Below are 27,289 nucleotides of genomic sequence, written 5' to 3'. Positions count from 1 at the left end.
ATTGACTCTTTATATTTATCATCAAAATCCCCCCAAAAAATTGAGCTTTCATTTTTTGGCCATATCACCCACCCCGAGTGTACACAACTTAACTCTGAACCAAACCACGTACCTGCTTTCCCAGGAAGAGCTGGTCAGCATGGCGAGTGTTCAGGTCCCACAGGACCACCAGCCCTCGACTGTAGCCGATCAGAATCTTCCCTGGCTGCTGAGGATGTTCCTGAAGAGATTCCACAGGCCCTAAAGATTTCCCACATCTGTAGTCGTCTGGCAGGCTGCAGAGGAAAATACAAAAAAATAAATAATCACTGCAATTCTGCATGTGACAGGTTACAACAGCATGCACCTAAACAAACACTTGTGTTTGTGAAGGGCTAAATGATTACTTTATTAATACTGCATTCTCACAAAACCTGCCTTAGTGATAGAATTGTATAATATTGATGTATATTATGCATATTAATAAATACAAAAACAAACCTTTGCAAGCAAATAACATAGAATAATATAGAAAGGGTTACAACTAGTATAATTTAATCAAAAGAGAGCACAAAACATCTACAGCAGGCTGCTCCAATAACAACAACTAATACTAGTCAAATCAGCACCAAGCTGGAGCTGAGTTGCTGGAGCTTGTGAAGTAAACATTCCTCGGAGACAGCAGAGGAATGTAGAACAGGACACACCCTCAAGATGTCAGAGGATTCCCTCAGAGACGGACAGGGAGAAGACAGAGACTGAATCACATGAAGCAAACAACAAAAGGAGGAAAGGAGGAAAGGGGGGGGAAAGGATTGGAGAGTTTTATGGATTCTTAGTTGTGGATGAGTGAAAACACACACAGAAAATGGTGGTGGGGTTAACTGAAAAATCACAGGGGCGGAAACACTTGCAACAAAGCATTTAAATGTCTCCGTCTCTCCGTTCACAAGTATTTTCAGGGACTCCAGCTACAGAGGCTCGGTGATGAGCCCCTGTGTGTGTGTGTGTGTGTGTGTGTGTGTGTGTGCGTGTGAGAAACAGCTGAAACTCTTCCCCAGCCGGAACACCACAGTTTGGCCGCCGGTACAAAGGCCCACTGTCTAAAAACTCCCCTCCTTTGCGAACACGTGAACACACACACAAAACCTTATCAGGGCTCTCGTTAAGCCTCAGTTCTGCCCATTTCCCTAAACAAGTCTAGTTAATGAGGGGTTTGGCTAAACAGTCAGACAGTCACAGCAGAAAAAAGGAAACACAACAGAGGGACTATGATGCTCTGCCAAAGTATCAACACAGGAATGTTGTGAAGAATGCAAAAAGCATTAAAAATGAAAATATATCAAATGTAGCATATCTATAAATAAAACAAAATGAAATTAAACACTGAATAATGCACGGTTCCAAATGAGTTTGAGCACACTAGTTTCCATGATAAGTGCACATTGACAGTTAATCCTTGGGATACACGTCTGTGCACTAACACCACAATGTTTTTCTTCAGTTCAGTCTGCTGAACTTTCATGCATGGCTCCCCAGGAGTGTATGAACATTGGGGGCAGAAGAAGATCAACACTTGACAGTGTTCTCTCTTACGCTGTAGATGTTGGTTTATTTAAGACCACAGTTTTCTCTTTTGTTTATGTGTGGTTTTCTAGTGTTTCGGCATTTTACAGTGTGTGTCCTTCACCACATTGTGTTTCACCAGATCACACAGCCTATTGTGTGAGGTTTTAACCTCCTGGAAACTTATTTGTCATATTAAATATTTATGTATAATTAGGATTCTAATAAGGAAAAATATAGCGTTATTTTTTTCATGTTTAACTCATTAACTCGCTTTATGGGGATAGTGTGGGAGCAGATTGATTAAAACTGACTGACAGCAAAAATAGTCACATTTTATCACGATGTAGTATGTGACATCCCCCTTTTTGTCAGAGAGTCAACACAACAGTTTTACTTCATACATCACATCCTTAAAACTTGTTCGTATCAAGCTAGGACTAAAAATATTGTTCTTTGAATTTACGGCATGTGTTGTCTCTTACTCCCTTTCCTCCTCTCCAATAATGGTGTACAGTGTTCTCAAGGTCCCTGAACCACATGACCCTGACCTGGCCTGCTGTTTTTGGGGTCAACGAGGAAACTCGTCTCCACATGCATGCATCTGACCTGCTCAGCTGAAGCTGAGTGGAGGAAACAAGAGTGTTTTCAGGAAAGACATACTGTGAGTTGGATAAAGACAAAGAGGAAGAGAGTTTTCAGCAGAGAAAGGGAGGATTACTAATGAATAATTCTGTGAGCTAAACACTGAATACTTCTCAATTTAATAAACTTCCAAAAACATTATTTAATTTAAACTTTTTGATCTATCCAGTAAGTTTAGTTTGGTTTTAGTTCAGTCATTAATGCATTAATGTGACAGACTCACCCCTGTGTGATGTGATCCTGAAGCAGTGTGTGGTCATCTTTCAGCGAGAGGCGGGGCAACTGCAGGAAGTACACGCCCCCTCCCTCTGTTCCAATGCAGAGCAGATCACACGACCTCCGCAAGAGGAGGACAGTCACCCGAGTGACACTGGGAAGAGAAAGAAGTTACAGTGACATCTGAATTATGTACATGTATTAACCCCCCCCCCGCCTCAAAATTTAATAATATCTATAGAATATTTAATAGACTCTAATATACCTGCAGCTCTCAATGCCAGGTCTGCCAGGGAGGCTGTAGTTGCCCACTTCTTGGAGAGAGACCCCAACTTCTTTCTTAACTCCTCCCACTTCTCTGGGAGTCCCTGGCACCAGCTCCCACAGGTGAATCGTGTTATCATCCAGCAGTGAGAGCAGACGACCCTACGACCGGTCAAGTCAAACATTATCATCAGTTTCAGTTCCAGTTTATAAGAGATTTACAATAAACAGTGGATGTGCAGCTCACCTGTCCAGGCAGGAAGTGGATCTGTGTAACTGTAGCGGTGTCTTTGTGTAGTCCAGTGAACTCCACACCAGGGGCTCCATAACTGCGAGGATTCCGTCAAGGAATTGTACAGAAAACCTACAGCCCCATCAACCAACAGGATGTGGGGTATAGTGCATGAAATGTGCTTCTGTTGTGTTCTCAATTAACTATTTTATCAATGTTTTAAACGCATAACAATCCATAGTTAAGCAAAACATGTACATATACAGATACCTTGGCACAGATGGTTAACTTATAAATAGCAATACTCAACAGAATTTTTATTCTCGAAGCCATCAGATTGATGAAAAAAATAGTCACTTCATTGGTGATTACACCTTATGAATGGACATATTTTGATGACATGTGTTTTTAAATTAGTTTATTCTTGTTTTTGTAATCCAGTAATGAAAGACTTGTATGTGGATGCGCCCTTTGGGGAAGAATAAATAATTTTTGAATTCAAAAAGGCTGTTGACAGTTGTTAACGTTAAGACTTTCTTGTTCATGAGTTTAATGATAATTCCTGATTACAATACTTTATTTCAAATACATCCCCTAAAACCTTATTCTTTTTTGTGCGCAATTCCTGAGCTCACAATTCTCAAAGCTGCAGTCGACTATTTTACTTGACACTATGTTGACACTTGGTAATGCTCTTGGTAAGAGCATTACCAAGATAAGCACTTTAGACTCCCACTATGATTTTCACACATGCATTTTAGGTAGGACAAAGCGTCTTGGATGAGAGGATGAATGAGAATCTACACAGACATGGAATGGTGGAATTAGGGTAAAAAGTACAGACCAAAGGTCATGTCTGACTGTGAGGAAGCTCATGGACTTCACAGGGACCAGACACAGAAAGCACTAGTCTACACCAACTGTATTTTAATGTCTCCTCCAGACACACATACCATGTAATAAAATGTTAAGACGGTGTTGACACACACTAGTGACAGCTCAGCATCATCGACAGTTTACCACAGACACACACACTGGCAGGCAGAAAGGAATATCTTAAGCATCGACACTTTAGCCAAAACATTTTCTCTTTAAGTAGCATTAAAACGTGTGGCTGCCTAGGAGGACTGAGATCAAGTCTATGAACACAGTTAAAAGTGGTAATTCTGAGCTGTAAAGCAGAACAAACATACTCTTAAGTTGTAATAGCAGGGGAGGAATCAGAACTCTATAACAAAGCTCTTAGCAATTACCAACACCAGATGACGCAGATGCTCAGAACCACCGCTCTCCAAGTGTGAATCTGTATAATCAGCAGCAATCTTCACAGAGATCGTCCTTTGTTAGCCCTGTAAATGAAGCTGAGCTGATACAATAAAGACTGCTCTCAAGAACTATGACGCCAAGTACACAACTAGGCTAAATTTGACTAAACCGTGAATTACCGCACACCCAGACACTAGCACAGACCCACACACACACAGTTTACATAAGCCTGCTGGAATGTGGGTTAAAATGCAGGAAATCTAAGAGAGAGAATTTGTATACAGTGTGCGGAGATGCTTCTTTATATTCCTACCACCCTCATCTTCATTATTCTGTTATCCGTGGAAAAAAAATATAATGTAAATATTAAAAAATATCATAACTAGACGAATGCTTTCCTCTTTCGTTTATGTTCCTGATTTTACTTTATCAGATTTGGACATTCCTCGCATTCTCAGCAGGGAGAATAAAAATTTCAAATCCAGTTATTTTCATTTCTCCTTTCCTCTGTTTTCCCTCTTTGTCCCTGCATTCTGCATGACAGCCAGGAAATCGTGAAGCCAGTGATGTTCCCTCGACACCATTCTACAATTTTATTTTAACCTCGCTCTCCAAGAATGAAATCCCTCCCTGTCCCGATCCCCTAAGTGTTACACCAACAGTCTTTGCGTGTTGTCACTTCCTGTCCCTGGGTTTTATTTGCTGCAATAATACATGCCTCAGACAGCTGGAGATGGCGGTGTGTGAGGAACATTGACTCATGGGTCATGACCCGCAAAGTGCAGATAATAGCAGACAGAGAGAAAAAGACATATGTGAGACAAATACACACAGGCACTGAATTAACAAGAGACATATAAAAACTGATACCATAGCCAGTACTAGTCACTTATCCAAGATATTGTTTTAACACATTTATACAGAGCTAAGCATACTGGTTGCTAGATGGAATCTTGTATTTACTAGACACTAACCACTATCATGTAATGCCTTGCAAGAAAACATTGTTCCAGAAATGTAAGTTAACTGTAGGCACATCACAAAGAGAAAGAAAAGGTGTTACAAAAATATGTAACACAAAATGAGAAGTATTTGCGCTTGCTCAATGAATTGGGAGTGTTTTCATCCAGCAAGAGACCATTCACATCCAAGTGAAACTGTAAACACTGGATATTGGTCACTCAGTACAGCCTAATATTGATTTGCAGTCGTACTTCCCTCTATGGGGAAAAGTGGAAGGAAAGAAATGCAGCCAAATGCTGCTCTCACTATGACAAAGTCACCAAATGCTCTAATTGTAGGGCTCTCTGTGTACAGCACATATGCACTTGCCCACTTGTTGAGAACATAGTTAAGGATGACTTATGGTTTCTGCACCACTGAACTCCCTAATGTGCCTTCGTCATGAGGAATAGTTGTACACTACAACCTTCCATTAATATGCCTCTCTGTGTAACTGCTGAGTGTTCACTCTGTTCATGTCCTGTCACCAGCAGACGTGTGGCTCTTCATGTCAATCTTATGCATGAACATCATGGTCTGTCAACTTCAATGCCTGACCTTTTAATATACTGTATATACATACACACACACACATATACATATACACATATATATATATATATATATATATATATATATATATATATATATATATATATATATATACACATGTATATATACACATGTATATATACACACATATATATACACATATACATATATATACACATATACATATATATACACATATATACATATATATACATATACATATACATATATATATATATATATATATAACAAAAGAATCATAGCAAAGTGAAAATGATCACAGGGACTGAAAACACATTAACAGTGATGTTTTGTGCCTCTATAACAATGACTACAGCAGAGCCATCACAAATCTATAAGCAGCAGCTCCATCAACTTTAAACTGGCTGTGCAAAACGAGAATGCATCCTGTCAGCATGTGGAAAAAAAAATAAATCTCACTATTTAAGACCGTCAGAGCCTTGACACTTGGCCTGTCTGTGGTACCTTTGACAGGAACCAGGATTCTGCTAGTTCTGATTTTAGACTGTCAGTCCAAGGACGGTCAGCTCTAAGGCAAAGCAGAGGTTTAATTCACAGAGCAAGAGGGAAGACGAATTACATACGTTGTGTACGAGGAAGTAAAAAGGTTTAAAAAAATAAAACCCAAATGAGGCGCATGGTCAAAAGATGACACACACTGACACACACATTTCCTGGTTGTGTTGATGTCAGAGGACAGCTGGTGGAGGGATTCCCGGTGAGGGGAGTGTGTGTGTGTGTGTCTTTAGTACACTGTGTGTGTGAGATCAGCTCAATGGTCAACAATACTACAGGTCCTATATACTGGACAGACAATAAATGAGTCATTGTTCCCTCCTCCCACCGCATAATTGGAAACTGCAACTAGCAGAAATGTCTAACTGTTTGTTTGATACAATTAATAATTCTGTGTATATCTATATACTACGTATCACCACAATGCAAACAATACTTGTTGAGATAGTTCACTAAGGAACACAGTAGTCAAAAAACCAACCAACAATGCTCAAGCCCCTACCTTAGTTGTTCTGATTGCACCTCTGATAAACATCAAGTGCTAATGAAACTCCAATTTCAAATAATCCAACATAAAATGTTGAAATTCAAGACATGGATTAAAAACATATTTGAATAAAACAGAAATTACAGATGAAAGAAAATCTCAGGATAAAACACTAGGAACACCAGAGGCTCCTTTCATAGTCCAAAAACATACATAACCACTAAAGGCAGGTCATTTCTCGGAAACAATGACTCGAGACAGTAATTCAAAGACCTCGTTATTTCACAGTGAAACACAGCAGATTTAAATCTCTATTAAATTGACTGACACACAAGTTTATTTGATCCGTTAACCATTTATCAACCTGCGTGTAGAATAGAAACAAGGATCTGCCACACTGGTCTGAAATGCACACACTGGATGCCTACAGTAACTCATAAACACACACACACACACACACACACACACAGTGTGCAATTGCCCGGTGATGCAGAGAGAGAGCGTTAGCCAGGATAAAGCGATTTCACGGTCTGAATACCGACAAACAGAAGGCATTGTCCTCCATGCGGACACAGAGACAGACAACACACACACACACGTACTATGAATGAGATAGAAGACAAGGACGGACAGGAAGGAAGGATTGATGGATCACTAAACCCAAGAATGAATGTGCAAGTCACCATACAAAGAAAGAGGATATGACTATCTGGGCCAAAGACAAGGCCAGAAAAGTAAAAAAAAAAAAAAAAATGAGATTAAGAGTTGACATTCTACACTTTTCTTCAACTCCCTTTCCTCCGTACACATAACAATGCACACATTACGGACTCATCAGACGTCTGGCAAAAGGCAGTCTACAACAAGACAAGCCAAACAACTCCACCCACCCACTTGAGAAACAATCCGGTCTCATTTGCATCCTCTGCCTCAGCTAGTACCTCTCCCACCTCCCACACTCCCCTCACGACTGTCCCACTCAGCTGACGCACGCTCTCCCTCACACCCGCCACAGTCAAAGAAGATGAATAACTGTCTAAATCACTATGCAGCACAGTATAAACTTTAACTGTAATGACACAAAAAAACTATTACTTCACCTCCTCTTGAGAATCCTCCCACTTTGATGGAGGAAACTTTTTTGGGGGGTAATTATGCAAAAAAATATATATATATTTTTGTGCACCAACATAAATGTCCATCTATCCATTATTTATTTATTTATTTTAATAGCTTGAGTACCTTATGATTAATTGTCCTCCCTGACTTCTGTTTCTTGATTCATGCCTTGACAAGTAACATATGGGACATACATGGGATCAATAAAGTTGCTAGAAATCTAACTCTTAATCTAAACATGCTTTATCTGTAGCCTAGCTGACTAATTCTTTTAACCAGTTACTTTTAAAAACTAACTTTAAATTTAACCAGAATTTAAATCACCGCCTGAAGTCTAATTTCCTGGATTACAATGACACATAACCTCCTGACATGTGAGTGTTTCCATTTATCAGAAACCGTGTCTATGTATGGAGGTGAATCTGATGAGGAGTCTGGCATGGAAGAGGAAGGTGAAGAGCTAGTGTTTAGAAGAAAATAGAAAATGGGCAGATTTAAAGGACCAACAAGTCTTTAGAAAAATCAGTTAAGAACATGCTATTACCAGGGGACTGAGTGACAGACGTAACAGATGAAACAAACAAGGTAGGAAGAGTAAGAAATGCACACTGGAGGACTTAAAAGTATAGCATGCAGTCCATCAGTTTAAAAAAAACACTTGATGACAAACTGTGGAGAGTGGGCAGAGTGTGAAAAACATGAATGTTACAGGTTGAATCCTACACATTTTCTCATAACCATACCATTAAATACTTGCATACAAATTCAAGATCTCTCCATACCTTCCACCCATTATTATTACAGAGAGCTGTGTACAGAATTGGGTTCTATTCATAGTCAATAAGGGTCCACACTCGCTTTTCTGTGTAGCAGAACCCACATTCCATTCCATTCAACAGAATATAATGTTCTACCTAAGCATAATGTAGTCAACGAAGGCCACATAGGGGTTCATGCATAACCCAGTAAATATGGGTGGATGAAAATGTAAGTTACATAATGTGACATTTTTCAGTAGTCCCCAAATAAGTCTATGATGTAAACCACAGTGTGAGCAGCAAGATCACAGCAAATCAATGTGACACAATGAAAAGCTGGAACCTGTCGGGGAAATGACAGGAAAAGACAGTGCTGCAGCCCAATTGAAATGGGAAATGAGTGTTACCAACAATTACATGGGGAATTCACTGTTTTTACCACAAAAATGTTGTTGACTTCAAGGATGGATAAACAATTCAAGATTCCTCCACGTTAAGCTAGTGCAGCTGTCACAGTCAACTCAGGTCACAGGCAGGAAAATGTGTCTGTCTTTCATTGCAAGACAGCATGACACATAATGACAGTACAATTTCCCTTGAATTTTCAAAACTCTCTTGAGAAAAAAAAACAGTAATAAAACTGATCAACTGCCAAAATAACTAACAACTACACAAAAGCGTACAGGGTACTGGCTTCTTCTATTACTTACCAGTTTAAACATGGAAGTGGGAAATGTGGCACAGGCCAACTTGAGTACGACCCTGGCCTGACTGAAGGTATACAGTACAGTAATATTATTATTATTATTATTATCATTATTATTATTATTAATAATAACAATAATATTATTAATAAACTATTATAACAGTGACATTTGACTGTGCTTTTTGTTGGACTAACACAATATCATGTAAACACAGTGAGGGCTGATCATGCAGCGCGTGTGTGTACTTTTTTCTGGCATTAACTCTGACCTTGGCAGGACCAGCAATCGTTATGGAGACCAAAACCTGGACCCAATGAGACAGAACCTCAATTCTGAGGAACTGGTTGAGTTTGGGGCTACAATGTGAATTGTGATTAGGTTATGGTTAGGGTTCAGGTTTGGCATTAGCTGGTTATGGTTAAGGTTAGGGATGCTTTTTTTAAGTTGTCCAAATGAATGGAAGTCAGTGCAAGGTCCTAAGAAGAGTAGCTGTGCTCACCTCCAAGTGTGTGTGAGACCAACAGGATGTCACACAGACAGAGAGCTGACAGCTGGAGCACACCCACAAACACAAACAGATCAAAGCTCTCTATTTTCTGTATGTAAATATTAGCTTGTTGCTCTGGCCGTTTGATCAATGATGCCACAGATTCATGGTCAGATTTGCTCCGATTCAGCACATACTTCTTTCAGAGAGGGGCTTCCTCACTGACCCCAAAACCAGTGAGACGTGTGTGTGTGTGTGTGATCAACAGATAGTGCAGGCGATTGTTTTGTATTTTTTAACCTTTCGTTCAGCTGATAACTGGCACATTTCTCCTCAACCTCTGGTTTCTGCTGTGCTGAGCTGCAGACTTTTAAAACCCTCCAGTCTGTAAGCACTTCTTCTCATCCCAGGCAACTGCACTGGTCGTCTTGGAAACCAATTCAAAAGCTCCCTTTATTAAGACTAGACTCAGCAACAAAGCACTTACTCACTCTTGCGTGCACACACACACACACACACACAAACTCACACAGAGGGAGGGTTAACCCAGGGCAACGCAACATGCATTCCATGACAGGAGACAGACTTCTCAAGATCGCCCCTCCACCCCCACATGATCTCTGTCAACACACACACACACACATGCACACACACAATAAAACTCCACACCACATTGTCCCCTTCCCTCTGCTGAGCCCCAGTCTGTGGTCGAAGCAGAAACTCTCAGGGTGTAATATGACTCTGCTTTTATAAACACAGGGAGAGCAAAAGAAGGAGAAAAGGAAAGAACAAGTGAGAAACTTGATCGAGAGGCTGAAAGAGATTGCATGAGAGCAAATCAGGCTGACAATGAAAAAAATGACACGAAATCTGTAATTTTTGCGATTTTCCACTCTTGATTTGTAGCAACCGAGCGACTCTTTATGGAATTAACCAGAGTTTCTAATCCAACTTTGCTGTACAGAACCTTTCAGGCATCAGAGTGTGAGATTTAAACCACACATCTGGCACTACAGGCTGGAGCAGTGTGTAACTGTAAGTGTGTATTACAGTACGAGCAGGTATGCTGGCAAGCTCCTCTAGGTCAAATCCAAGTCAGTCAGTCTGTGAGATTATCAGGGAATGTGGACACACATTGGCTCAAAATGAACGCCATTGCTCCAACTCAACCTCCTGCTCCAGTCTGTTGCCCAATGATGGTCTGGCAATATTAGTTAATTAACAAATTATTTTTGGTTCTCGCTTCTCAAATGTTAGGACTTTCTGTAAAAATTAATTTTCATGCTTTCTGCCAACTATTTTCTCTATGAATAAAATAAATGTTGTAAGAAAGCAAGTGCAAGTGACATAAAACATCTTTTTCTGCCACTTTTAACATGTAAGAGTTTAAGAACCTGGAAGTGTGTCATTAGACACACTGTTAATTCATTTACTGATTTATTCAAATGCCTAAAAGGTGCCTAAAGTGTTTTGTTGGGGCATCTAATAAATGAAATGTTAAACATGACGTTGCTGTGTTCAGTTAAGCTGCTTTTAAACTTTCCAGATATACCCTGTGGAAACGCAGCATATGTAGATTTTCCAAAAATTCCATCAGCAGCTGGGACATTGTGTAAAAGTAGGATGTTGCTGTACTGGTCATTTTGCTAGAGTAGATATACCATTGTACTTCTACATTTTCGCCTGGCCCTCTGTCTCCTACACCCCCGCCCCCTTCACTGCCTCTGTTTATGTCCATCTCTCCCCTCCTCCATTGCTCCCTCCCTCCCTCTGTCCGTCCGTCTCTCTCTGGGGTGCAAGTGCCTGGTACCACCAGTCTCTCTCACTCTCTTTCTGAAAGCTGCAACTCAGAGTAGATTCACACACGCAGCCTGAAGTATGTATAAATAAATAAATACATAAAAAACATACATACATACATAAATAAATAAATAAATAAATAAAAGCTGGCATCTGTTTCAAATGAGCCATGGGCTAGGTCATTTTTTTAAAGAGTCTTCATTTATGCAAATGTTTTGCATGAAACATTCTACCTTCATGAATAATTGCTGTTACTGCTATATGGATTTAGCATTTTGTGATTTAGATAACATTGTATTGTTTCGCCCTTGTTGCCAGTCTCTGTTCACACTTTCTCTCTCTCACACACACACATACACACACACACTAAAACAGGCTAAATAACCAAACATGCGGTATGTGCTGGTATGTCGACGGTATCCTGGTATGTCTGTGCTGATAAATCCTTTTACATGCTCAATCCGTATCCTCATACACTCACACATGCAAGAACAAGCAGGTCAAACTTGAAACATGTGTGGCCAACATGTGATTTAACATAGTGTATAGTTAACACACTGTATGCTTTGACATTTACATGTCTTCACATTTTTTAAGGATGATGATGATGATGGTGTGAACTCAGTCTCACTTCCCCATAAGTAAACAAATGGAAATGCAACAGTGAGCAAACCACAGCACATGATACACAACATGATATTAGCCTTCTGCTAATTACAGAACCGTCTTTGTAATCACGGGCTTGCTCAGACATGGTGTCAACGCCCCTATCAGGTCATCTATTCACAAATGGACAGCTCTAAGTTCAGATGTGAACGCATCCAAGATACATGAAGATCAAATACTGGAGATGGTCAGCGGTATGTGGAAACATTCTCTTATAGACATGCACTGAACTTGTCTTGCCTTCTCTCTAATCTAATTTGCAGGTTAATTTACCAGTGAGAATATAGCAGGATAAACTATGGAGGATCCTCATTCCCTCCATGCTCAAGCTAAGCACCACCCACTGATCTGGATCCTCAGGAGATTCCGCTGCTGTTGTGAACACATCTCATCCAAAAAAAATGTCTGACTGTTCCTCATATGTGCACAGCAAACACCATATAATGTCCAGACCACATTTCCTGAACATTACCCAGAGTTCAAGTCTTCCTCATCCAGGGTCACATTAATGGACCGCTCACTCAGTTGCTGTGTTCTGGCCATTTGAGTTTCACAACTTGTACAGCTTTTCTGTGTTTTCATTTGTGGTCACTGTCACAGTATCAACACTTATTTCCAACTGACATGCTCAGCCAAATTATGGTTTCATCACAACACATATCACGATCCAAACCATTACTAATATCCAGAATGTCTTTGCTCGAAGTTCCAGCTCATCCTGTTTTGTTCAGGCACAGAGCTTAACGCTGTCACCACCAGCGTTAGAGGTCAGATTCCAACTGACCACAAACTACAAAAATGCATTTATGGTATTTCTGGGCCTCCAAAGCTTTGGGGTCTTGGTCTCATTTTCATAGTTGAGGCTGACAGTTCAATCAGCTATGAAAACATTGCAGTCACCATGTTAATTGCAGTGATCTGGAGTTATGGTGACAACATCCCAACTGAGTACTGCAAAGCAGCAACAACATCAGTCAGATGATCAGAAGTGGTAAACAAATCCTATTTGGACTTTATTAGAATTACTGAAATAGAAACCGAGTGCCTTAAGTATCCAAGTGCTTTTTAGCTGAAGCGCATCAGACTCTCTGAAGTAATTACTGTGTATCCACCAGAGGGAACGTGAGTGCAGCTTGGATGCACTTTGAATACCCTCTTGATCAATCAGAAAAACAGTGATGTTATGTTGTTTTGCTGTAACAATGGAGGACAAGTTTAGGATGAACTGCTGGACAATCACAAGACCAACGCATCTGAGAAGCAGCATGTGAAAGTATTTGTGGTTCTTTCAACAATGGCAAAGTAGCAAACAAATCTGTGGATTCACCTATTGGGTTGATGGTTAGTTCCACCCATGAGAGTTAACACATCTAATAAGGGTCATATAAATAATGTCAACATGTCAACATGAGGGAATATACAAGATCCTTCAAAAGGAATGGTGTGTCACATTATGTCTGTTCAAACTTGATTTCTGGACAAAGTGACAGCCCTGACTCACATCTTTAGTAAGTACTGTAGGCTACATTGCAAAGTTCGTGTTACTACAACTACTAGTACTACTACTCACTAGAAACATCAAAATATTCCTTGACATCAGACAATTTGTTATACTTTTTAATGTTATTATCACACAAAATTTAAATATGATATACCCGCAGAATGCTTCACAATTATTGCCAGGTATGTTGGGGAATTACCTCATGGATGCAGAGAGTGCAACTTCCTACAGAGACAGACAGCACACACAGCAATGCACTGCTCTACTGAACCGATGTTATATAAACAGCTCTGCCACAGATACATCTGCTCCACTTTTTTCCCTCCATATGTAGAAATCACTGTGAGGAAACAGCAAATACAGATGACAACTTACAGCTCAGTTACCCTAAAAATAGAACAAGAGTATAGAAGCTTTATGTGGATGTGGTGTTATTTGAATAACAATGACTGCAATGGATTTCCATCCACAGAGGACAAAATCTTATTAGATCATGAAGTCAAGAGAATGACAGATGCATGAATCATAGACAGCGGCGTATCTGTACTGCTAAGCTAGTGTTGAGATAAACAGAGTAGCACCTCAAAAGATACTAAATGACAACCAGCCACCATACAGAGTTCTCTTTTTAGTAAATTTCTCACCTACAAGGCTTAAAAGGTTGGATTTTGGGACAAATAATCCAGTCACATACTTGATTACAATTATTTACTTACTGAAAATTGTGACATCAGTAAACCTTGATTGGTCAATCACACAAATACCTTGACAGATGGCCTCCACAAACACCTGTATGACACGTATGAGCCCGCTGATGATAAAGGATACACTTTGATAGCTCCCGACTTTGTGCCAATGGCCATAAGTTGAAGCTTGGGGTCAAAAGCCAACGCACTGGGTTGATGGGGAAACCCATGCTCCACAGTCTACAGGAGAAAAACAGAGATTAACAATAACATAATGTTACAAGAAATGTCTGTGTGTATGTCACACTGTGCAGTCAGAGAGGCGTCTAAAGGGGACAACTCCCTTAATAAAGTTGGAGGAAAAGAGCTTTTTAGCTCTGAAGTCAGCAGTATTGTTTTGTTCTCTGTTAAATGAGATTGACATAAATTCACAGCCTTTTCCTTCTGTCCTTGTGATTAAAAGCCGAGATTGCTTGGAAAGTGTTTTGATCTCCAGAGGGAAAAAAAATAACAAACAGACATGGAGAGAATTAAAACCTCGGTTAAACAGGTCAAGTGGACTTTAGAGTTTTTGTGTCAAAGACCAGTGACCGCTTTCTGTGACAAACAAATCTGGAAATAAACTTAGTACTCAGAAATGAAGTAAAATATTAACCTTAACTCTGGCTTTCCCTGAAGTAGATACTAACACAAACACACACGCAGACACATCAAAGTAACACTCCTGTTGAGAGACCACCTCAGTGATAGTTGTAGCAGCTGGTGATGGACATGTGTATCCAATAGTTCATGGACTTGAGACCAGACACACCAATTTTCTGTCATAGCAACTCTGCTACAGAGATCCACACACACACACACACACACACACACACACACACACTCAACAAAACATGATCCCGAACCTTAACTGAAACTCAATTAAACTCTTAGCCCTAAACTTAACCAGTTCCTCAGAAATTAGGCTCAGCCTCATTATGACCAGGTTTTGGTCTCCATGAGGGACTACTGGTCCTGACAAGGTCAGTGTTTAAGCCAGAGAAGGTCCTTAAGTGGTAACAAACAAATGTACACACAGTGTGTGTGTGTGTGTGTGTGTGTGTCTGTGTGTCTGTCTGTCATGTCGAGCTGCAATGATTTGTCCTCCTTGAACCATTTTGCTCATAGGTTGAGCAAAAATGTAATAATTCTGTTTATTTTTAATCATCAAATAATGGTTCACCTTTTTTCATTCAAAAACAGAGAGAATATTCTTAAAATTTGCTTTACATAATATTGCATTGTAAGTTATTGATGACAAACAATATTAAAAAGATACACATTGTTCTGGATATTTAATTCCCCCCTTTTTTGGCACAGTTTTATCATTGCTTCATTTTCAGTAGGGTGGAGCAATAGTTGTCAAATCAAATTTGCAATTTAAAACTATCCAATTCGCAAACTGCAGAGGCTACAGTTTAATTCTTCTATTTTGATTGTTCAATGTTCTACACTTATTTTAAAAAAATCCAATCCAATTACAGTATGCTGGAAAAAATTCATGTATTATCGTTTAAATTCATGCATTAGGGTATCAAGTGGTGTCTTGTATTCGTGTTTTAAATAGATTACAATGTGAATATTTAACTGAAATATAACTTTAAAAGATTGCATTTTTCCCCCAAATCATTCATTTTTAATGGTGAGTGAGGTTCGTGTTGTGTCACCCTCTGTGCAAGATAAAATGTGACTTACACAAAAGAAACATTTGAACAGTGACACTGTGTCAAGCACAGCAGCCTCCTCTAACCTGAGGTCAAGGCTGTGCTCAACTTAGTTTCAACAGTACAAGTGTGCTGTGTACATAAATGTACAAACCCTGTTGGCAAAGACACAGCTCCCCCAAGACACTACCTGCAGCTGATATTTGATATACACAATAACCAGTACATTTACAATCTTCAGCTCCCTGAAACTGAATCAGATCAGACGTCAACACTTGCCAAAGGAGGAAGAGTATGTAAAAATGTTAACTCAGGCTTCAGGTGGCTGAGATTAGACACTGCTCACCGATTTGTAAAATATTCTGACAAAAGATTTCCATATTATTGCTTACAATTTTTTTTTTTACAGTTTTCTATCCATAGTCTACCTTTATTTGCTTATGTATGCACGAGGATGCAGATGAACTATTGATACTATAAACATTACAGACATTATTGACTGACTGACAAGTGTATAAAGGCTTTAAAATAAAAAGCAATTGCGTAGTTGTTTTGTAGATTAAGCCTTTAATATGTACTTTAAGCAAGGGCCTTGCTTCAAGGAGGCTGTCATGTTTCTAAAGTTAGAAACCAGCTAGAGCACTGGTATTAATGCAGAAGCTTACTTTGCAAACAGAGAACAGCATTTCTAGTTTTCAAAGGCCACCATACTGTAGATCCCTGACACAAGGGAATATGTAATATCTCCATTTGTTCAAATCGGCAGTGTCAACACCATTAGATGTCATTAATACTTAAACACTGTCCAAAATATCTTTATGAATTATAAGGTTGTGGAATGACTGAAAAGATGCGTGGCATCTGAAACATCAAATAACAATTTTTCGATTAATAATTGTCCTCATAATGGAAATACACCACGGTCATCTTATCGTCAGCTTGTTTTGTCACATGTGTTATAATATCATTTATATTCCCATCTCTAGTGAAGACTTACTGTACATGAACTAGTTTATATCCATGTGGATGAGTTGTATGAGACCTGACACCCGTGGTTTTAACCACAGACCTTCTAACACTGAATCAATAAGGAACTCTGAAAGCTCTGGGCACCACAAGCTGAGGACAGCGAGGAAAGTACTTGTGTTGTGTTGTACAATGTGTAAATATTGTGTGGCAAAAAAACATCAAAACTGTCATCGTACGGACAGCCATCTTATGTATGTATCTTTAACACTGCAGTATACTGTTATTAGTTTTTGTTGATGTTATTATTCTGCCTCTTATTTGCACGCTGAAAATAGGCTCTGAGGTGCAATGACTTGTCGTTAGCGGCGTCGGGATGTATGTATCCCACAGCACACAATTCCACCCTAAACAATGCTTCATCGTAGCCAAACAACCTGCTCAGAGTGAGACACCTCACTTTTCCCAAATCGTTGATGCACTGATAGCACATGCGCACTAGTAGTGGGGAACAGAAGGGGAAGCAGCAACATAGAAGTGGCTGAAGTGACGCTAACACGAAACAAAAGGTCCACGTTCCAAGTTTGGGAACATGGGATACTTGACACAACCAAGAAAAGTGTCACATGCAAGATATACAAGATGAACCTCACACACCATGGGGCCAACTCAGCTAAACATGAACATTTGAAGAGGAAACACATCATTTTGGAAAATTTTGACGCAGATAGTTGGCTCCCATGCTAGTAGCTAGCCTATTACTGTATGTGTAGACAGAATTGTCTTGAAGTAAATCAAAGAAAAAAAGCATTGTGTTTTGTGCAACTCATAATCAGACTAGTCAACTAGTTGTTAGAGTAGTTGATGACTTGTCAGCTATCAAAATAGTCGTTAGTTGCAGTGCCACTGTCAAGCAATACTGTGAGTGAGGGCATGTTTGTGTGTATACAGCAGCAGCGCAGGGAATAAAACATTTATCAAGCATGAGCAAATTGCTCAGTTTTCGAAACATACTTGTACTCCAAACTGAAGTCATCTTGTGCTACTAGCAAATGTTGTGGGTGCCTGCGTCTGTCTTTAAGTAAAACTTATCGTTTCCTGTGCAGTGAGCATGTCACCGGGTGACACGAGATCTAAACACCGCTGCTGTACTGAGAAATGCAGAATCATGAGCAGTTGGTGGGCTTAATTGGGATTGTGCAAACTCCTTTGACAATGGTCTGAATGTTTCAGACATGTGTTCATCTTTAAAAAGTTACACACTACAGCTTAAAGTATGGGTTGTCTTGCACTCATAATGCATCACACTGGATCACGCCGGATCGTCTGAAGCCTAGTGAGTCCTCTCTCCCTGTCTCTGACACAATCAGCTGCTGCTGCACAGAAACACACTCACTGAGTCTCCCTGCTTCACTTTCAACGCAGGCTTTGCTTGGGTGGAAGCCAATTAACAGGCCACTTTACACGCAAACACATACACCCATATCAACAAAGAGCACGTCCCATGGGGGAGAAGTGTGAAGCTAATTTGTGTCTCTCGCTGAAAAACAGACAGTGAAACAGTGATTGGAGCAAACGCTGCGCGGAGATAAACTTTACGTATGTTCAGACGAAACACTGTGTTTAGTTTTAGGGGACAGCAAAATGAGGAGGAGAGGGGGAAACACTCAGTCCCAGACCTCCTCCTGCTCATCATCCTTTCCCGACTCCCGTTGTCCCGTTACTTTACCTTGTTGAAGGCGAAAAGCTCCTGTTTTATCTTCTCCCTCTGCGGGTCGGTACCCTGCCGACGAAACCTGAACTTCATCATCTTGAAGCCGGGTAGATGGTAAATCAGCACCGGGTGGGTGAGTGACTGTGAGGGGACGGAGAGGAAAACGCTGAGATAACAATCAGGGTTCTTGGCGGCAGGAGCGGGCGATGCTAAGCTAGCTAACCGAGTAGCCCATGCAGGCTGGGATAGTGAGAGAGCGGGGCTGGTACACTGTTACTGCTCCCGCTGCTGCTACGGCTCTCCTCCCTCCTCTCTCTCCCTCTTGGAGCTGTTTAGGTCGTGGTGGGTTTGACCACAGCCCCCTCCCTCTTCGCCCCCTCCCTCTTCTTCTCCTCCTCCTCCTCCTCCTCCTCCTCCCCCCGTTCCTGTTCCCGGTTCTCACGGACCCCGTTACTGTGAACCAATGAGGGTGAAGAAATCTGCGACCAATTACAAAAAAACGCCCACACAGCACAGCATTCTGGAGGAGAGGGGTGTTCGGTTTGTAGCACAGGACGCACCGGATGCCTGCCATAACCACCCGTCTCAGTACAAGGCGAGAAACGGTGAGTTTGTTCCACAAAATAAAAACTTGTTCGCATTAAATTGTTGACTAATTGTTAATATTTTACAATTGCAACATTTTATCAAAGTTTTTGGGATAATGCAAGTAAGTGGATTTATTTATATTTCACCCAAACACAGAACACATGCAATCAATACTATTCATTTTCCAGATTAATCATTTTACCAATTTGTCATGGAAATAAATGTTTAAGTACTAAACTGTTGCATCGGGGCCAAATTTGTTTCTATTAATTTCCATAAACTAAATACAAATTACAATTAATTACTTTATTTTATTATTTTTATTTTTATACAATTGTTTATTTACTTAACATACCATATTGGTGTTGGTGTGTTAAAGTTTTTTTAAAGAAGGACACACTGTAATCATTTATACTACAAACTTTAATGTACTTTTCTCACATTCACAACTGTTATCTACAGTGTGGGCATTTAAAAAAGGTATATACATTGTATATATTATATACATTATCATATATTTTGTATAAATATTTTGTCTTAGTGCAAAGTGTTCAATGATGGGGGGTCTATAAAACATGCACATGCATCAGTATAATTTCCTTCTTTTTCACAACTTCAATTCACAACCAAAGAAAAGCAAGAATTAGATAAAGTAAATAAAAAATAAATAAATAAAGAAGACCCATTAAATGAAGCCAATGTAATGCAGGCCTGAACTTAACGATATTTCATTTCAAATCACAAGCATCAAATGATGCTAAACATATGAAACAATTAAAATTAAGTTTGCAAATGTTTCTTAACTTGTGCAAAGCCAACTACAGCAGCAGTTTTACCCTTGATCCATGGTACAACTCAGCCTAACAAAACGACAATGATCAAATCCTAATATTCTTCTGACGTGGGGAAGTTTAAGTTAATAAAGTCCTGTCCATAACAGTCTCTTCTCCAAAAACATTAACAATGAGTCTAAACCACCAACTGCATCACAGACTCATTAATGTGCACATACTGTAAGTACATGCATGGCACAGGTATATACCGATGTGCTGTACCATGCACAGAGATACTAGTTTATTGTTGAATAGATTCCGAAAAGAGTGAAAACAAGTTAATTAAGCAAATGTGCAATAATTCTGATGAATTCAAGGCAATTAATCAAAAAGGCCCGAACTTGTCCTGATTACAGCTACAAAAAAGTTATGTGGCAAACTGAATATCTTTTGGTTTTGGACTGCATGTTGGACCAACCAAGTTCACAAAATAACAATTATATTGGGGAAAATAATGGCCCAGACAATTTGATGATAAAAATAAGATTATGGAAATATGTCTTTTCCCACAAAACTCTGTCATCAGCGTCACCAACATACATTTAAACAAGAAACATTAATTTAAATTATCAAAATACTCTATTTTTTTTAAACAGAGGTAGATGAAGTATATTTATAGGCATACAGTGTTATATACAGTGTGTGTGTGTGCGTGCTATAAAAGGGTGATTTCACTTGGTGGCAGAGTGAGTCTCTTTTCTCTGACTGACAACATGTTCTCCATGTGCATGGCAATGACTCGGCACAGCTCCAAGCCCTGGAAAATACACACAGATTTAGAAAAAAAACATGGCTCCCACTGGACAGCAGACTATTTGACACCTTCCTCTCTTCATCTCATTTACCTGCTCCAGTTGTAACTGTGTGATGCGCTGGTTGAGCAGGTCCCCTATCATTATCTCCACATACGGGTAACTAGAGCCTGAGGTCGGTCTCTGGGTGCGAGTTGACTGGACTTCCTTCAGAGGGAAACGCACCATGGCCTCCTAATCACACAGTATACACACAAGTACATAGACTATATATTCCTGTCAAAATATTTAAGCAAATCATATAATAAGATAGAAAAATGGTTTTCAATGTTTTCCTCCCATATTTGATTTGTGGTTTACCAATAAAATAAAATGGATGGATGGATTGGAAGCAGAAAGAAAACCACATAACCAGCAGAGGGAGCCAAATACAGTGTTTTAAAATGAATGTAAATGAATCAACACAAAGTCAAATAAGCATCTGCTCTGCTCTGTATTACACTCATTCAGCCATAGTTTCCGAGCTGGTCTAATAGTGTAAGTCCCATGTTACACAGAGTGGATGATCAACAATGTAATTGTCAGTGTTTGTAACGTACGTGAGTGTCTTTGTTGAGAAAGTGTAGTCCATTCAGATTTACAGCCAGGATGCACGGGGCATGGATGGATGCAGTGCTCGAACTCTGGATGTAGAAGAAAGAGGAGCCAAACATGGGGAAGGCACTGACCAGACCTGAGGAAAAAAAAACATCAGCAAGACATTGGAAAAGCAATAATGTATAGTTTCAACACTAATGACTTAAAAAGCCTATGATACAGAACTTCAACTTAACCTATAGACAATTATTTGGGATTTAAATGGGTTTTTTTGTGCAGATATTTTTGGTTTTATTGTTTTAATTTGAGGCAGAATAAGTCCATTTACAGAGCTGCAGTCTTACCAAGGAACTGTGCACGGGCCTGGTGTGGGTTTATCGGCTGGACCTGCTGCATGTGTTGAGTTGCCATGTTCAGCCAATGCTGTGAACCTTGTTTGCCGTAGAACTGCGGTGGGACACACTCCTGCACCTCACGACTAAACACACACACAAAGAGCAAACCAAGGATAAATTAGTATGTTATGTTCTCTGTGTGAGTAGTAGTAGGTGTGCAATTATGTGTCCCTGTGTTCACCCTCTGTTATTCAACTATTTGACAAGTATTTATGGAAATATAACATAGACAACAAATGGGCAATAGTAAAGCAATATTGTCCATCTATGTGTTTACGTGTATTTACAGGGTGGGCAGGTAGCTGGTGTCCTTGGCACGGTGCTGAAGGGCAGCCAGTCTGGCAATCTGCTGGAAATGCTGTTCACTGACTTTACCCTGAGGAACCACACTGAGCAGCGCCTTCAGGTAGTCTGGCAAGACCTTAGACAGAGACACAGAGAATGCTTTTGTGCCAGTCTCATATGATATGATTGTTATGTTGTATGTCATCTGCTCGAAAACAACATTAGCAAGTGTCCTCATCAACCACACATGGATATTCAAACTGCATTGTCCGAGAGAGGCTTCCCAGAGGAAACTGGATCTAGTTTTTCCATGACATTTGAGGAGATAATGGGTTGGCAGTGCTACAGTGGAGACTCATCAGAATATGAGCCAAAAATGACCAAAAACAGGATATCGTCTGCAGATCTTTACCTGATTATAGTGCATGGTGACATAAAGTTCATTATCGAGCTTCAGAGCCAGACTCCATATGACTCTTCTGAACCACAGACTGTAGTTAGCGTCCACGGGCTCGGCCTCCGTAACAATGTCCAGGATGTATTCGCGCTTGTTTAGGGGACGCACATTCTGACCTAAACATAAACGAGCATCAGCAATTATCCTTTTATTAACACAGACTTTTAACTTGGAGCTAGATTACCTTTGTGTGTGACCAAAAAGATGGCATATTCATCCAATGCCTCCACTCTGTGCAGTCCCATCTCATAACAAAGCTCCTCGATGGCATCCATAGATACCTAAAATGAAAAATACCATTTCACTTTGGATGCCTTGTACATAAAAAAGTACCTTGAGACAAAGTCACTTAAAAAATAAATCCCATGATCCTGTTCATGGTAAAAGGCAGGGTCAGTAGATACTATATATATTATATTATTATATACTTCATGATTAATAAATTCATTTGGTAAAATCTAACCATTTAAGATTTGACCAGTAGTCTTAACAGATAGATAGATTAATTGGTTGGGTCATTATTTGCCTTTTTTTTTGATAATGGGTATTTTTACTCCTAATATTGTGTTCATACATTATTTTTATTGAACTTACTGAAGTTAAGCAGTTTTTGTATTGTATTTGTATGTATTATTTGCTATCATTGAACAATTATATTTTATCAGATTTTTCAATCATTTGTCACCTGATTTATAAAAACCGACATTGGCCATTAAAGACCCATATCAGTCAACATCTAGTCTTAACATTATGATAGTGCAGATTTTACTGCTGTGTGATATAATGCTTTTATGTATGCCCTTACGTTATAGTTCAGCATATCCAGCTCTCATAAGCCCCCAACAACTCTCCGGATGATTATTTTTATTTTATCTATCCCAACACTAGACGATAAAACTTGTCTTCTGAATGAGTGCAGTATAACTTCACTGGATGTGTGTTTGTTTGTGTGTGTGTGTGTGTGTGTGTGTGCACCACTCACAGAGCACGTCTTGATTTTCAAGTGCCTTTCAATCCCACCTGGCAGCAAGAACAGCTGTCTCTTGGAGCTCCGCCCAGCCTGCACACAAACAACAAATCAGAGGGAGACGTCGCAGGAGAGATAAACGCTGGAGGACACCGGATGCACGGAGAATTGTGATGCTGCTGAGGGCAAGGCAGCAGTCACATTTCAACATGACAAAGGTGTCTTAAACTCCACTTTACTCTACACAGTCACAACTTATACATAATACATTGAACTAGGCTGGCAACGTTATGCCTTCAAGATTGTTCATGACAACATTATATTAACTGAATTGTAAGTAAGCCAGCACTTTAATAGGTTACAGGTTTTACTGCATTTTTTATCAATAAACTAAAAGTGGCATCATTACATTAAATAGCAAAGCACTTATTGAAACATCAACCCTTAAAGTTACTTGTCTTGTGGATTTCTGGTAGTGAATGACATTTTTAGTGATGTAGCCAGAGAAGAAAAGAATAACACATTGCTCAATTATAGACAAACCAGCATGGCTTTGAGTTCCATATTGTTGGGATACTGTATACGTCCACCATATTGAAAAGTCCTCATCAGATTCTGCTCGCATGCCTTGGCAATACCTGTCAAGCAAGAACAGCAGCCAGTAAAGATTGAAGTCTTTGGTTTAAGTCTCTGAGGTAAACTATAGGATGGACAGATTGTCTACCTTGGTACAGAACTCCGGGGCTGGCACACGCGTCCTGCAGAAACTTCAACAGAAACGGCTTCATCACATCGGAGCAGCGGTGAAAAGCTGTCAGGATGTAAAGCAGCCTCCATCCTCTCTGACAACTGTCCCTATACATAATGTACGGAAATGGACAAAAATGAAATCTTCAGGGCTGCTTAACATGTGATGTGACATAAAGAAGAATCTTACGGTTTGGAGCTGGTGTTGGCAGTGACTTGCTTCATCACCTGGCAGTAGGCTTCATCCTTAATCAGGCCATGGTCACTGCTTAACTGCAAGATAAAAACACATGAAAGCAATAAACCAGAGTTTATAAAGTGAAAGCACCAGCAGGTGTTGCTCAGTCTGTCATTTTAATAATGCAAGTGTCATCAAATATCCATGATTGTTATTGTGTACCTTCAGAATAGTGGCGACCAGGTCCTGTTCAGTTTGCCCTTTCAGTGGGAAGTCTCCCATGAACTTCATTATGGCTGAATAAAAACAAATACATGGAACATCATTTCAGTTCAATTCAAATTTGACCCATACGGTACAAAAGGAGCTCAGAGATGATTGATGCTCGTAAACCTGTATGAGCTATTTGTTCGTGTAGTTAATTAAATGTTAAAAATATTAATTGTCTGCCACTTTATTCTCCACATGAGATTTTGATGATGAAGAAGAAGTGATGTCCTCTCACTTCTGTCTCCTACATCAATCCCCCACTCTTTCATTCTTCTCTCACCTACGAAGATGTCGGCAGCCACTCTGTTCATTCCGCTGTCTGAGAAATCGATCAGCGACTCCTGGATTGGAGACTGGAGAGACAAAGACACAGCAAGTAATAAGTAAAGTTAAATTAGTCCAAGCCTATGTTTTTTTTCTTTTTCTTTATTCATTTTGTCGGTCATTTGTCTCAGTTTGAAGCTGTTTAAGTTGATGGTACTCTGTCTATGAGTTTGGAAAAACTGATAATACAGAGAATTAAAAAAAAGAAAAACAAGGTCAATTGTATATTGGGTAATATATACGTACATGTTGTATAAAGGCAGAGCTTATAGAGGTGAATTTTACCTTGGAGAATTTAACCATATCAACAGGCTCCCTGCCCTCCTTCCCCTTTTTGGCTTTCTGATCACTACAAACAAAATAGAAACACAGGCAGCAGTCAGCAATGCATTTACGACTTTTGGGTAAACATGCACATTCAGTTTGTGTGTGTGTGTACATGTCTGACCTCTTGTTCTTCTGGGCCTCTCTGAAGTACTTCCTGGCAAACTCAACCATGTGGTACTGGCCACCTTGCAGAGGCAGCTCGTCCAGTTCACCGCTCAGACTGTCCCCGTACATCTCATTTACTACCTGATACACATGCATACACCCACAGAGTAAAAACTTAAGCAACAGTGCCACTTAGCAGAACCCCAAAGATGTAATTATCAATGAATTAGTTCCATTTCTGCAAACCAAAAACATTCCAACATACTGTGTAAACACCAGCCGATCACCATAATGTCAGGGTTTCACTCATGCTCAACATAGTGGTTTTAAGCTTGGTATTCAGACTTATTTCAATATTTCACTGTATCCGCTGTTCATCTGTTCATGAGCAGGACAAACGCACCTCTGTGGAGAGGTCAAGCTCGTGGGCAGCGATCGCCGAGCCCATCGCTACGGCAACAGCAGCAGAGGCAGCGACTCGTCCCTGTCTGTGTCGAGGCTCCGTCCGTTCATCGGGGAGAATCAGAAAGTCTGGAGCAGCCACAGGATGGACGTACTCGCTGGGAAACACTCCCGACTTTCCATACACAGCCCCGAACCGCCAGCCTTTTCACACACGCACACACCAAAACATAGAGGACGTACAGTCACTGAGATGTTCATTCATAAACACAGACAAAGAAGGAGGTGATCTTTGTGTCCAACCGACAGTAGAAACTTTGTTTTTCAGGTTTTATGACACAGAAAATCAAGTTAAAGATATAAAGATATTAAGAGTATCAGCTCCACATGACTCTCTGTGTTTATTAGTATGGCTGTGTTTTGTTCTTGTGTCGCCCGGTGACATTCACGCACTGCACACAGGATGCATTTCAGTTTATGACAAGACACACAAAAGATTTGAGTATGAATGAAAACACAAGGAAGTGTCCATGAAGAGTTTCAGAAGTGAATTCTAAATGCTAAATAATTGCCACTGCCCACTCCTGAACACAAACGCACACGCTCCACAGCAGACAAATAATGACACATCATTTCAGCTCACAAAGACTTAACAGAGGCAGCATAATAACATCAACCACAACATAAATCACCAAAACCTACACTCTAGAGGTTTAAAACAAACAAAAAACGAGGAACACAGAAGTAAAACCAACATGCAAAAAAAAAAACGGCACAGAGTCAGAAACACAACACCCAGCGGAGAAAACAGCCCAAACCAAACCCACCAAACTCAGGAGTGTCTCTCTTTATTTCCTCCAGAAGCATGACCTTCTTCCTCACTATGCAGCCATAATATTTGCCTGAATAGTGTCGTGAAGCACAGGGAAGCAGAGTCAAAGTGTACAAGGCTCACCAAAGCAGAAAGCAAGGCTGAAGAGACACAGCTGTACAGGGTGCTCAACAAGTGCATTTTGTGTGTGTTTATGTGTGCTTGGCATGTCTCACCAGCCTCCAGCCCGTCCATGTGCTGCAGCCTGATGATGTCTCCTTTGTGGAAGCTGAGCAGAGTCCTGTCTTCGGTGATGTAGTTCCTCACAGCCACCACATACTCCGAGTCCTGTAACAGACACAAACATCGAAGTCATGACAGACAATGAGCCTAAAATA

General features: G+C 40.1%; 2 protein-coding genes and 1 long non-coding RNA gene across 3 annotated transcripts in view; 1 reads left to right on the top strand and 2 right to left on the bottom strand.

Annotated features, from left to right (window-relative positions):
* Nucleotides 1–19,148, bottom strand: part of llgl1 (LLGL scribble cell polarity complex component 1) — a 35,374-nt gene extending 16,226 nt beyond the window's left edge. Inside the window, exons 1-6 of the mRNA XM_044050416.1 lie at nucleotides 18,869–19,148; nucleotides 14,613–14,710; nucleotides 2,918–2,999; nucleotides 2,672–2,832; nucleotides 2,414–2,560; nucleotides 113–275 (exon numbers count right to left, since the gene is read on the bottom strand). Coding sequence (XP_043906351.1) covers nucleotides 113–275; nucleotides 2,414–2,560; nucleotides 2,672–2,832; nucleotides 2,918–2,999; nucleotides 14,613–14,710; nucleotides 18,869–18,949 — 732 coding nt within the window. The 5' untranslated portion in view covers nucleotides 18,950–19,148. The remainder of the gene's footprint in view (nucleotides 1–112; nucleotides 276–2,413; nucleotides 2,561–2,671; nucleotides 2,833–2,917; nucleotides 3,000–14,612; nucleotides 14,711–18,868) is intronic.
* A 93-nt stretch (nucleotides 19,149–19,241) lies between these two features.
* LOC122784959 lies at nucleotides 19,242–24,276 on the top strand. The gene is made up of 3 exons (XR_006362234.1): nucleotides 19,242–19,458; nucleotides 22,308–22,424; nucleotides 23,745–24,276. It is a non-coding gene; the product is annotated as an uncharacterized LOC122784959 (long non-coding RNA).
* Nucleotides 19,857–27,289, bottom strand: part of myo15aa (myosin XVAa) — a 47,437-nt gene continuing 40,004 nt past the window's right edge. The window contains exons 49-66 of the mRNA XM_044050415.1: nucleotides 27,128–27,239; nucleotides 26,908–26,982; nucleotides 26,082–26,284; nucleotides 25,695–25,819; nucleotides 25,532–25,595; nucleotides 25,203–25,275; nucleotides 24,875–24,948; nucleotides 24,665–24,747; nucleotides 24,452–24,582; nucleotides 24,271–24,365; nucleotides 23,743–23,820; nucleotides 22,945–23,041; nucleotides 22,716–22,876; nucleotides 22,306–22,439; nucleotides 21,968–22,101; nucleotides 21,626–21,759; nucleotides 21,120–21,260; nucleotides 19,857–21,031 (exon numbers count right to left, since the gene is read on the bottom strand). Of these exons, the coding sequence (XP_043906350.1) occupies nucleotides 20,930–21,031; nucleotides 21,120–21,260; nucleotides 21,626–21,759; nucleotides 21,968–22,101; nucleotides 22,306–22,439; nucleotides 22,716–22,876; nucleotides 22,945–23,041; nucleotides 23,743–23,820; nucleotides 24,271–24,365; nucleotides 24,452–24,582; nucleotides 24,665–24,747; nucleotides 24,875–24,948; nucleotides 25,203–25,275; nucleotides 25,532–25,595; nucleotides 25,695–25,819; nucleotides 26,082–26,284; nucleotides 26,908–26,982; nucleotides 27,128–27,239 (2,016 nt within the window). The 3' untranslated portion in view covers nucleotides 19,857–20,929. The remainder of the gene's footprint in view (nucleotides 21,032–21,119; nucleotides 21,261–21,625; nucleotides 21,760–21,967; nucleotides 22,102–22,305; nucleotides 22,440–22,715; nucleotides 22,877–22,944; nucleotides 23,042–23,742; nucleotides 23,821–24,270; nucleotides 24,366–24,451; nucleotides 24,583–24,664; nucleotides 24,748–24,874; nucleotides 24,949–25,202; nucleotides 25,276–25,531; nucleotides 25,596–25,694; nucleotides 25,820–26,081; nucleotides 26,285–26,907; nucleotides 26,983–27,127; nucleotides 27,240–27,289) is intronic.

The sequence above is a fragment of the Solea senegalensis genome, linkage group LG19 (genome assembly GCF_019176455.1).
Source record: "Solea senegalensis isolate Sse05_10M linkage group LG19, IFAPA_SoseM_1, whole genome shotgun sequence".
NCBI classification, from domain to species: Eukaryota; Metazoa; Chordata; class Actinopteri; order Pleuronectiformes; family Soleidae; genus Solea; species Solea senegalensis.
The sequence above is the reverse complement of the archived record's forward strand: the minus strand, read 5'-3'. Positions and strand labels throughout refer to the sequence as shown.